Here is a 13,039-nt window from a genome sequence, read left to right on the forward strand (position 1 = left end):
CCATCTGGGGAACTCTGAATTCACCAGAAGACCCTGCCTCAGTAAGTAAAGTGGACAGCAGTAGAGGAAGACACCTGACATCAACCTCTGGACTCCATACACACCCACCCAGGTGTAAGTACCGAGTTAAATCCATGGAGTACATTCACTTTTCTCTTTCATTAATAAAGGAAAAAGATCAACCTAATACTCACTTGGCTTAAGAGCACAAACATCAAAATAAGAGTACAACATTGTTTTCATCATACTATTAATAAGACAGATCTACTCTTAAACCTCAGGAGGGCTTTCTTGGTAAAGAGCTGGCATTTTAGGGGGCTTGGGTTTGGGGGGTTGGGAGTTTTTTGTGGGGGGAATGATGCTTTGTTTTTTATGAGAAATCATCAGACCCACCTAACATCTGGAGACTGGTGGCGTGGAAGCATATTGTTTCATCCATGTGCTGAAGAAGTCGGCCTGGTGTGCAAACGAGTATGTTTATGTTGTTGATCCTCTCGGCTTCATGCTTTAGATCCTGCAAAGAGTTGTTTCCTTGGTTACACACAGATGCCTCACAGCAGCCTGTCCACAACTATAAAAGTCACTTGGATGTGGAATTCCATCAGAGCAGTCTAGATTCTTAGAAATAAATACCGCTTCTCCCTTCCAGTTCTGCAGCACACCAACACTTCCAAATTAAATCAAAGTCCTCGGGGAAGACCTAAGAAGCTCAGAGCTCTTCTAGACCCCTTCATTATATCCAAGACTCTGAGGCTAAGAAAAACTAACAAATGACTGCACCAAGGCCTGATTTCCTGTTAAGTCAGTAAAACTGTCTTAAAAACTGGAACTACTCGCATTCTTTAAGTCAGGACCAGAGGCACTGAACAGGCTCTCCCATACAGCCTCCCACAACCTACAGATGGGGAACTAAGCAAGCACCACAGTTTACAATTTACAGTTTACCTTGAGACAAGAACCATCAGATGCTACTAAATGTTAAAGACAAACAAGTAACAGGAACAGAAGTAAGGTTTGTGATGCTACATTTCCTGGTTGGTGTACATTTGCATAAAAATTCAAGAACTACTTCTCATGGTTCAGAGGTGACCATAGCAGATATAACCATCTCAGATGTACTGAAAAGTTAACCAAAGTTGACCAGGCTTTACCATGATCTAAATAAATATTCCTCAAAGCAATCTATCTTCCTTTCATGTGGTAATGACACAGAAGGTTTTTAACTATTCTGCCTACATCCTATTAAAAGGTACTATGTCCACATTATTGTTATGGTCTCTTTCTCAAAGCACATAAACAAATAGGTTTCTCTAGTTAACCTGCACATCTGTCTGAGAACCTCATCAACTCAGATGCTGACAAGAACAGACTTTCTGGACCTAGGCGCTGGGTGACAGTGATCATCCTGAGACCCAACCTAGAAGGCCAATTCTTTTAGATGAGTGAGCCTCCATCTCCTTTTCCCTGTCATCTGCATAGTGCTAGTGCAGGAAGAGACAGGTAAAGACAAACCTTTCCACCAATGATGAGACCAGCTGAAAAGTCATGGTTCTTTCCTACTTTGCGTAGAACCTCAAATGTCTGATAGGCCAGTTCTCGAGTAGGTGATATTATCAGAACCCCCAAACCATCTGCTGAAGTCCACTGCAGGCGGTATAAGGCTTCCAACACCTTAAAGACAAGAGAAAATTTGTATTCAGTAATCTCTTAGAAAAGTCTGCACTGAGACTGAAATCTCAACCTTTTCCTCTAAATCAAAGACACTATCAAACAAAATGCATTCCTCTCACAAGTTTTACCCAATCCAAGAAAACATGTTCTCTTTCCATTTAAAGAAGCATCCAACCCTAACTCAAGAAGGAAAAGAGAAGGAGAAGCCCTAAGGCAACTTATCTGACGTCAGAACCAAACAAGAAGACCAGCTACTGGAGAGGGTATGTGTAGTCCACAGACCACTGAAACTGCTACAAAAAATTATTTTCTAAACAGAAAACACATCGTAATCTGTATAGCTCCTATAGTTTTTATAGTGACTGAATTTCTACATGTAGAGAGACAATGCTATAAAAATCATAATCAACTAGGATAAGAGAAAACTAGTTTTAAGGCATTTCAAACAAACCATGACTTTCTATCAGGAAAGGAACCGTATTAGGAAACCAGCTAAGCAACTGAGATGTAAGTGAATTCCTAAGCAGTTCTACTACCCTACTACTATGAAGGACAGCTACCAATGTTCTAGAAAATTCTCAACAAACCCTCATGTCCCATTGAAGTGAGCTACTGTAGAACACAATCTCCCGAGTTCAACAGCGGCCATCTCAGTCAGAAGAGCTGTAACTACCACCAAGAGCGGAGAGTGGGAAGGTCACTGAACCCTGACCTGAGATTCTGCTCACCCCTCCTGTAACCCCCACCACTCATTTATTAGCTAGAGATAATAGTGTATACAGAGGAAGTGGGCCAACTGAAGGGAAGCTGTCAGAGCAGCTATGGGGATGTCCTAACCCAAGCTGGGTGATGGGTGACATTTTCCAGTGGTGCAGTTGCTTTGGAGTTATCCATCCTCTTAACCCTCACTCATGTTCTCACTCATGTTCTCTAAGCAAGTCCAAAAAACTTCCTGGATCCCAAAGTTGGACTTTAGTGGGACCAGACTGTGTTTTTTTGGTGGTGTCTGCAAGGCAGGACATATAGATATTTGCTTACATCTCCCTGGGGAAAGAAATCTCACAACATGAATATATTTCAGCCTTATTCTAGACAAGTGGCAAGTATAAATACCAGTGGCAGGGATCAGCTTTCCCCACCAGGTCTCCTGGGAATTATATCAAAAGAAACAAGCAAAGCACAAAGACAGAGCAGGACCACTCTGAACTGCCACAGCGGGAGATCCGCCTCCTTCAGAATGCAGTGGTTTATAAAAGCAGACTGACCCATCACTGCGGTAAGTTACTGAGTGCTTCCATGGGCAAGGCTCTGAGGTGGGAGCTCAGAATGAGAGCAGGAAGAGAAGGAGAGAGATGTGACTCCTATTTGGCCAGAAAAACCAACATTAAACAACTGTTTATATAACTGTTTCCCTTGTAGGTACAGAATGGCATAAAATTATATAATAGAGGCTCTGATCCAAAATAAATATACTTACTGGAACGAGAAAGGCCAAAGTCTTGCCAGATCCAGTTTTGGCAGCTCCAAGCACATCTTTACCTTGTAAAGCCAACCCTATGGTCTGCTTCTGTATCTCTGTTACCAAGCGGTACTGGGCTTCTTGTAAACCTGGCAGTGTAGAGAGGAGAAGGATACTTAAGGAAATCCTAAAGGATGATGCTACAGGCCAGACTATACACCCCCATCACAAATGGCTGGAAGTTCTTCTGCACTACCCTGATGGAAATCAGGAAAAGAACAGCTCACTTAATTTTGAAGGGCTCAAGGCTTACAGGCTAGACTTCCAAACCTACCGTCACTGAGACCTAGATCCAGACAACTAAAAGCTTATGGCTCCAAGCTTTCAAGGCTGCAGGAAATGGGTCAGTGAGATGGCTGGCTCATCAGGTAAAGTGCTTGCTGTGCAAGCCTGATGACCTGAGTTCAATTCCCAGGACCAAAGTGAAAGACAAGGGCTCCCTTCACAGTTGTCTGACCTTCACTGTGGCACTCGCACCATCCCCCCACACACACCACACACTCCAGAAATAATAATAAATTAGCTTTGTTTTGTTTTAAGCTGAAAACTAACTGCTCCAGAATTTAAGGCAGAGGCTTATTTGAGGCCTTAAGACAATACACAGAATGGTGACAACATGGATGAACCTAGAATGAATCATATTAAATGAAACAAGCCAGGCACAGAAAGATAGATCCCAGATGACCTCGTATTTATAGACCCTAAGAACAAAAAGAATGCTCATTGCCAGAAACTGGGGGAATGCGGAGCTAGAAAGCTGTTACTCAAAGAACACAAAGTTACACAGGTTGGAATACATTCAAGAGATGCCTCATGGGATGGAGAGAGTTCAGTAGGTAGAGTGTTTACTTAGATGGATGAAGCCCAGGGTTTGACCCCTGCGTACATGCCTATAAACCAGTAGTTAGGACATAGAGACAGGAAGATCAAGTTCAAGGTCATCCTCAGCTACAGAGCAATAGTGGTCACAGGGCCAATCTGGGATACATGAAACCTATCTCAAAAACAAAAACTAGATATATTATACATTATGGTATCACGGTAACTATAGTCAGTTATATGCTTTTTTTAATGTTTGAAAATTGCTGAGTGTATTTAAATGTTTTTACCATGCAGGAAAAATAAGCACATTAATGAGTTTAATTTATATACATATTTCAAGTCATATTATTGATACCATAAACATACACAATATTTGTCAAAAAAAAAAAATCACTCCAAAAGAGAAGCTATCTGCAAGTCAAGGAGGCAAGCCTACCACAGACCCATCTCTTAAAGTCCTGAAACTATTTCTGCCAGCATCTTGCACTTGGACTTCTAGTCATCAATTCTAAGAAAATTCCTACTGCTTAAAGCTATTATTTTGTTATGGCTATCCTAAAACTACTAATGCCAAGGGTAAGATATTTTTGTTACTCTCCTATTTAACAGAATCAAGTTTCATTCTAATTTTCCAGAGATTCCTGATCCTTTTTAACTAATCTTCAATCACTCCAGAAAAAAAATAAGAAATAAAAATGGTTAGAATTCAGTATTTGAGAGATGGGTTTGATGGTACATGTCTGATTGTGCTTAGGTTGAGGATAGCCTGGACTATAAAAGGACTATAAAAGGAGTCAAGGCTATCCTGAACTACAAAATAAAACTATTTCAAGAAAGCAGACCTAGGGATAAAGAAAAGGGACAGGGTTGAGCCGGGCAGTGGTGGCACACCCCTTTAATCCCAGCACTCAGGAGGCAGAGACAGCCGGATCTCTGTGAATTTGAGGCCAGCCTAGTCTATAGAGCAAGTTCCAGGACAGGCACCCAAAGCTACAGAGAAACCCTGTCTCAGAAAACAAACAAAGGCACAGGGCTGGAGAGATGTCTCAATCAGTAAAAACGCTAACCTCACATGAGGACCTGAGTTCTATCCCAGGACCTACAAATAATGCCACACATGGTGGTATGTGCTTTTAACCTAGACTGGGAGGTGAAAACAGGAAGACTCCTGAGTCTTGGTGGCCAGCCAATCTTGTGTAATGAGTGAGCTCCAGGTCAATAAGCCACCCTACCTTAAAAGAAAGAACCATTTCCTGAAGATAATACCCAAGGCTGTCTGTCATCTGGCCTCTACACACAGGTACATACATACAGGTATACATATGAACGTACATGTGCAATTATTACAAAACTGAAAAGACATGAATAAATCTAACAATCTATCCTAAAATGACCATACATACCTACCTTTCAATGTTTTTTTGGACAAAGGGAAATCTGAAAATCTTGTAATTTCATTTACATTTATCTGGAAAAAAAGATTGTGAAAAAGAAATAATGTCAGATAAGACAAGAAATGTTGGGTGATTCATTAGTTTCATAATGCATGCCCTCCCCCCCACCCTACATTGTGCTGCCTTGCTCATCCTTCTAAAGAAAAGCTACTTATTCAATTAACATGAATCAAAACGGAGGAAACAACTGGCAGATACTCCTCTACGCTGGGCGTACAACGTGCTCTCCTTCCTCATACTTGTAACCCCATTAACTAATGCGCTGCGTTCACAGGATGCAGAATATCCAAAGGTGGAAGGAGTCATGTTCAACACCCATTGTCAACTTGAAAGAATATAGAATCACTAGGAAACAAGCTTTTAGATATGTCTGTGGTGCAGTTTCTAGATTGGGTTAACGGAGATGGGAAGGCCCAACCTAGACGTAGTCAGCACCAGCATTCACCCGTCTCCTGACTGTGGACAAAACATGTCCTGCTGCCACCTCACAGTCCTGCCAAGACAGACTGAATCCCCTCAAACTAAAAGTCGAAATGCACCTTCCCCTCCTTAAGGTGCTTCCTGTCGGGTATTTTGGCTCCCAACAATGGGACAAGTAACTAACAGAGAAAAATGGTTCCTAGAACTGGGGCTACCGCAGTGACAAGCCTGACGATGTGCTCTCTAGGCTTCACACTTGTCTGGGAAAGGAAGGTAGAAGAGTATGCGACGAAGCGAGAGAAGTCCGGGTGTGCAAGCGCACCTGAGTGAGATACTGGGATGCACTTCAACAGACCAGAATGCCAAGAAATGCAGACGGGGAGGCCCAGTCCGTGAGGGTCAGAGGGATGAAAGAACTGTCCAGAACCGTCCTAGAAACCACTCATGTCACACTCTGCCCAAGACTCTGACTGCATTCTGCCTGTGTCCTGGAAACAGGAGAGAATACAAATTCTAAAGTAATGAATGAATTTGCTTTGCAAGGGACTCTCAAGCCAGGACAGCAGTCAGCCTGTCAGTGTCGTGGCTATAGCTACTGCTCTTCCTGGTCTGCAGTGAGCACATGCAACAGATGAAGCAGACAGAGAGGGAAAATGTACCATTTGACAAGGAGAGAAGGAAGTTTGACGTTTCAGGAAATATGACTGCTGAGTAAACTGTCAGATTGGCACCATTAGGGGAATCTTGATAAGGTACCTCAAGAACAGGACTTTCTACTGAAGTCTCCATCTAAGGGAAATTCCTTTGAAAGGAACAGGCCTAAACTGAGAAGGCCACTGAAGAAGTTCCCTAACACCCAGGAAGTGTTTCTGGGGTCGACACAAAGAAGCTGACCCAAGCAGACTCCACAGTGGCCAGGCTCTATCTGAGGCTGACAGCAGAGCCTACAGTCTGGCAATGCCATCTACATGGTACTAGTTTTGCAGGCACAGACATGAAAGATGCAAGACTAGGGGATCATGGAGGTTTGTACTAAGGTTCTAAAAGTCACCAAGGTCAGGTGAACGTGTGGCAGGGTCAGAGTCTCTGCGAGGAGGCCGTGAGAAGCCATTGTGTGACTGTGTGATGAACCCAAGACGCCAGCCCAAGGGACATCACTGATGAAAGAAAGCTCAGTCACAGAGTGGAGCCACCCAGGAGAGGGCACATGTGCTGCAGTAAGAAAGCTACAGAGGTGGCACTACCCAGCCTTTGGAGCCCAGATGATTCCTGCGTTAGTCTCCTACGTCAGACCTGGAGTTTCAGGATTTGTTTGTTTGCCCTGTTAGGTTTCAGCACTGCTTTCGCCAAATCATCCTTGCTACAATCCCATTCCTTCCTTTCGGAATGAGAATGTTCTCTATGAGCTATTACATACTAGAACTATGAAACTTGTTTTTATGTTATAGGAGCTCACACTTAAGAGCTTGCCTAGCCTCAGAGGAGACTTAGGGCATTTTAAACAATGTTGGGAGTGTTCAAAATTATGAGGACTTTTAGAGATGGAACAGACACATTTTGCATTATGAGATGGTTTTTAGCCAATGGCGGAAAACGAGCATAAGGCCACACCTTTAAATTGCTATGTTCAGAGCCAAGCTGCAAGAGATGGTCTTGTGAGACGTGACGTCATCAACTAGATGAGATCTAAATCACACAACAGACAAACTTCTTGACATAACTGTCCAGAATTTCTAGTTTGGGCTAACTGGGATGAAAAGACCTAAATGTGGGCAACACCATTTCATGGGTTGGAATTCTAGACTGAATAAAAAGGAGAAAATTAAATGAATACCAATATTCAATTTCCTCTGCTTCCTGACTCTAGACACAAGATGACCAGTGGCCTCATGTTCCTGCCACCAGGTCTTCCCTGCATGGCAGACTGTATCTCCTCACTACAGTCGAAATGAACCCTTCCTTCTTTAAGCTGCTTCTTATCAGGTAATTTTGAACATAGCAAAGAGAAAAGTAACTAATACAGAAAGAAAGAGGCAGCCAGCACGCTCAGCAAGCTCCACCAGACATAGCACAGGCAAGCAGTGCTTTCAAAGTATAAACTGTAAAACATCTTTCTAAAGTCTGTTAGCCACCTAGAGATTCAACTGGGAAAATTGGAACTGTTTTAACATATCACTGTCAATCATTCCAGTACAGAGATATGCACATGCTATCATAAGGAAAAATAGGAAGTTTCAATTTAGCTAATACCTACTAGTCAAATTCAATTTGCCACCTGACTTTGACAACAGTTTTGGTGAAAAACAGCTACAGCCAGTCATTTGTACACTATCTACATAGTTGTGGCAGGTTGTATGCCCCACAAAGTGATGTAACACTTTGTCAACCCCTACTCTAGAAGATTATATTCAAAGGAATTCTTGAAACCTACAACAGGAGATGACCTGAGATTGTATAAACGAAGTAACCACTCCTGAGACAGTGAGGAGTATTCCCACCTCTCAGACGCCTCAGGGCTCAAATTCCCTCTAAACACGGTGTCCTTCAGAAACAGTGGGCAAATACTTTTCGGGATTTCCACACTGGTTGGTGAAAGAGGGCAGAACAGCATGGATCACGGTTTACTCACCCTCTTAACCTTTCCGCCTCGCTCCCTCCTGACTGCTCCCCAGCCTGATAACACCTGTCTCTCAAAAAACTTAATCCATGAGAAAAAGGATAAAAATGCTACAGAATGTTCCATTTACTTCAATCAAGAGAGGAAACCAATCTGCCTCCAACCACCAGGTCAAATTTTAATTTAAAAAAAAATTGTAGAATGCAGCATTTCTATATAGCACGGCAGATCAGAACAGTGAAAACAGTTGCAGAACTGAAACAATTAGCTCCATAGCCTTAATAAGCCTCAATTACTTCTGCATCACATGGGCACACACACGCCACCTCCCTCCTCAGGATGCCAACCTCTCCCCTATACCTTCACTGCACACCCTAACTCCCCAGACATCTTCCAGCACTCCAATCCCCCACACACACCTATTCCACAAGGTTCACCCACACCCTGCTCCTCCACACACATATATTCTACCACCCGCACAAATGTATCTCTTCCCACAACACCCGTCTCTCTGTCTCTGTCTCTCTCTGTCTCTCTGTCTCTCTGTCTCTCTCTCTCTCTCTCTCTCACACACACACACACACACACACACACACACACACACACACATAGTTCTCCTACCATGGCAAGGCCTCCCTTCCCATGCACTCGCTCCATTCTCAATCACCCCCACACTTTACCCACCCACACAGACCTCTAATCCATACCTTTACACACATATCCTTCCCACAAACAAACCCTCCCACACACATACCCACTCCCACATATATCCTGCCCTTAGGTACCCTCCTACCCACCTGCCCACACTGCCTCACATGTTCCATATACTCACCGTTTTACACACACACACACACACACACACCACACTTCCAACATACAAATGCTCCCACTCACACGGTCCCATAACCTAGGTAGTCACAAGCCAAGGATCAGCAGCCTCACGCTGGAAGAAGAAGAAAAAGAAGAGATTCACCCTCAGAGCCTAGCAAAGGTAGCATGGTGGCCTTCCTGACACCCTGATTTTTATTACAATCTGGACTTCAGGGGTGTGAAACTATACGCTTTTAAACCAGTGGTCTATGGCAATGTGTCACAATGACAACAGAAAACTAGTTAAGGAAGGCTGAAGTAAGGTAGAGAAGATAATGACTGTTAGCCTTAATGGTATTCTGTATGTGCAGATACTCAGCATAGGCAGAAATAAGGATCTAAACTCAGAAAAGTTCTGGGTAGAGCAAAATAAGGCATCACAGACCCACAGGAGTAAATCAAAGGCTAAGGCTAGATTCCCGAAGCAATTCTCAGCACAGTCCAAAATGAAATCCAAAGACAATTTGTTTTTTATGTTTGGTTGGTTGGTTTTGGCTTTTTGAGATACAGAGTTTCTATGCATAGCCCTGGCTGTCCTGGTAATCGCTCTGTAGACGAGGCTGGCCTCGAACTCAGAGATCAGCCTGGCTCTGTCTCCAGAGTGCTGGGATTAAAGGTGTGCCCCACTGCTGCCACATCACAGACATACCCTGGCCCCACAGCAATTTGTTTTTAATGGCTTCTCCTTTACCTGATTATTTCTGTGTGACCGACGTCGTGAATAATGCTTCCCACACAGTATCTTACTAATTCCTGATAGCTTATAGGGTAGGTGCTATTGCTAAACCTTTTAAAGACAAGAGAGGAGCTAGCAGAAGAAACATAACCAAAGTCACACAGTTGGTGAACAAAATCTCGAATCATCTGAACTCAAAACCCAAACTGACTCTTAAATGCTACCTAACAACTCTAAAAAGATTATCTCAGTGTTGATGTTTAAGAATACATAACAAGTAATGTCCAATATGGTTCCACTTGTGTTAAGACCCTATAATAGAAAGGTGGCATTCACGGAGAGGGTGAGGTAGATGAATGCTGAAAAATACGGGTTTTATGGGGAAGGAAAGGAAGTAACATTCCTAAGGAGCAGGAGCAGAAGCCTGGGGCAGAAAACAATGTCAGCCTGTCAAAGCGTTAACTATGGGACTACTTACAGAGGAACGTTTGCTACAAGGTGGGGGTACCAAGTAACGAACCAGCACAGTCCAGATTCTCTACACTGACTCTCATTGAAAAACATGGAGTAAGGAAATAAGTCACGATCAGAGGATTATGCTAAGGGATGCAGCCACGTGCCCAACTTAAAAGCAAAATTTTGGAAATAGACACAGGTGTAAGTTCCAACCCCATGCCACTAGATGTGAGAAATCAGGACAAGTTCTAGAGCTCTCCAAACTCTACTGGTCTCATCCATAAGATGGGATATTAAGATCCATACCTAAGATAGGGGCAAGGATATATGTAAAACACATGGAGAGCACTTTTAAAGGTAGATACTTTTTCTACTATTTTAAACATTTTCCAAGAACAACAACAGTTTTTTTATATTTATTTTATTTCTGAGACAGAGTTTCATGAATCCCGGGCTGACCTCGAACTTGCTATAAAGCTGTGGAAGACCGAACTTCTGATCCCCCTGCTTCCACCTCCCTAGTCTCAGAACGTGCTCCGTTTAGGTGAAACTGGAGACCGAACGGATGGCTTCCTCAATGTTGGACAAGCACTCCACTGAACAACATCCTCGGCTCTCACTCCACCGGCCATGTTCTTTACACAACTGTCACCACTACTACCACCCTATTCTGTAACCACTGCTGCACTAAGTGTCCCTACCCGGAGTATCGCTGCGTTTCTATCACTTTTCCCTGAACTGTGGCAAGCAGAGGAGCCAGACCCTGGGTAGCGACACCCAACAGACGACCTGTGAGAGCTCCCTGGCCGGGTCCGCCCCTTTCCCTCACAGCATCCCCCGAGGTCCACGGCCGCTGCGCCCACCAGCGCTCCCCTGAGCCCGCCTCACCTTCTCGTAGTTCTGCATGAGACGGCTGATCCCCTCGCGCTCGACCTGCCATTCCGGCTTCTTCAGCTGCTTCCTCCGCTCTTTCTTTTGGTTCTGCCTGTGGCTGTGTTTTTTCTTCCAGCGATTGAAGCTTCGCACTGGGTCGGGTCGGGTTCCCTGACCCAGAGAATCAAGCGGTTTGCCCATGGTGGCGGAGACCAGGAGCCAAGCCGCCTCCTGAGCCGAGACACCTAAAGCCTTAGGTCCCAGACGGAAGACGCGAATTCAGCGTGTGCAGAACCCGCAGGAGCGCATGCGCGAGGCCGAAAGCCCGCCCCAGGCCTTTGAAGGGTAGGCGCACTCTAATGACGACAACAGTGAGCAGGCTATGATTGGTGTTTTGGCTTCCGCAGGGCGGAGCGATCTCGAGACGCGTGCTCTGGGGAACTGGCAAAGCTCTTCTGCTACAGGAGGGTTAGGAAGGGTGGCCAGGGAGCTTTTTGAAACAGCGCATGTGCGCAGTTTTTTGCTACTATGGTGATGTCATATTACCCAAAGTTAAAGTACTGTTATCCATTTGCTCTGCTTTCAGATGTACCCAGCATTCGAGAGCTCGCTTCCACACGTTATAGACTATGTGGTTTGTAATCACAATCTTCGTTCTGCATATTTCGACCCTGAGAGTAGAAAGATTTTTCAAAATCTGCTGATTAGTGACTTATTTCCTTCCACTACAAAGTATGTCTCTAGGAATAAAAAAGGACATTTATATCTTTCAGAGTTTTCCCCCTCAGCGTCTTCAGACTTTAACCACATTAACTAGGGTACCGATACAAACTGACTGAATTTACCTTAAAATGCTATTATAAAAACAAAATGATAACTAAAAAAAAAATAGAGAAAATATTTTGAAGAAACCCCATTGGTTTCCTTTTTCCTCGTTTTTCGATACAGCATTTCTATGTGTACGTTCTCTGGCTGTTCTGAACCAACTTCTTCTGTACGCCAGGCTGCCCTCGAAATCACAAAGATCCGCCTACTTCTGCCTTCTGAGTGCTGAGATTAAAGGCATGCACCACCACTGCTCTGCTAATTAGTTTCCTTTTTTAAGTGAATTTATTTTTGATTAATTAGATTTCATGACACATTTACATAGGGCCGCTACAAGCACACATTGGACTTGGGATGGGGAGGGTCCAGGTTATGGCAACTGCGATCAGAGAATTGGGTTGGAAGTTTATATGTACCTAGAGTGTTTAGGCCTTTAAGTTCACCTTTTGACCCTACACATCAACACAAATACCCTTAGCAGCAAATTTGAAGCCACTTATTCGAAACAGAGACCTAGGCTATCGCCACATTCAATACACAAGATGTAGGCTCAATATGAAGAAGAAAGTGTGTGTGTGTGTGTGTGTGTGTGTGTGTGTGTGAGAGAGAGAGAGAGAGAGAGAGAGAGAGAGAGAGAGAGAGAGAGAGATCTTCAAAATATGGCAAGAGAATAACCATAATCCAGCAATTCTGTCTCTGGAAATAAACCCAAAAGAATTGCAAGGCAGAGCTTCAGACATACTAAAATGCCCACACTGATAGCAGCCACTCTTAAGTTTCATCCACAAATTAAGGTATAAACATGGTACATACATAAAGGGAAATATTATTCACCC

The 13,039-nt window shown here is 43.7% G+C and overlaps 1 protein-coding gene across 2 annotated transcripts in view; it reads right to left on the minus strand.

The window, feature by feature from the left end:
- Positions 1-11,707, minus strand: part of Ddx10 (DEAD-box helicase 10) — a 156,599-nt gene extending 144,892 nt beyond the window's left edge. For both annotated transcript variants that reach the window (XM_005347348.3, XM_013346110.2), the window contains exons 1-5: positions 11,394-11,707; positions 5,420-5,480; positions 3,149-3,279; positions 1,513-1,671; positions 394-514 (exon numbers count right to left, since the gene is read on the minus strand). In XM_005347348.3, the coding sequence (XP_005347405.1) occupies positions 394-514; positions 1,513-1,671; positions 3,149-3,279; positions 5,420-5,480; positions 11,394-11,579 (658 nt within the window). In that variant the 5' untranslated portion in view covers positions 11,580-11,707. The remainder of the gene's footprint in view (positions 1-393; positions 515-1,512; positions 1,672-3,148; positions 3,280-5,419; positions 5,481-11,393) is intronic.
- Positions 11,708-13,039: the final 1,332 nt, after the last annotated feature.

The sequence above is a fragment of the Microtus ochrogaster genome, chromosome 5 (assembly GCF_000317375.1).
Source record: "Microtus ochrogaster isolate Prairie Vole_2 chromosome 5, MicOch1.0, whole genome shotgun sequence".
NCBI classification, from domain to species: domain Eukaryota; kingdom Metazoa; phylum Chordata; class Mammalia; order Rodentia; family Cricetidae; genus Microtus; species Microtus ochrogaster.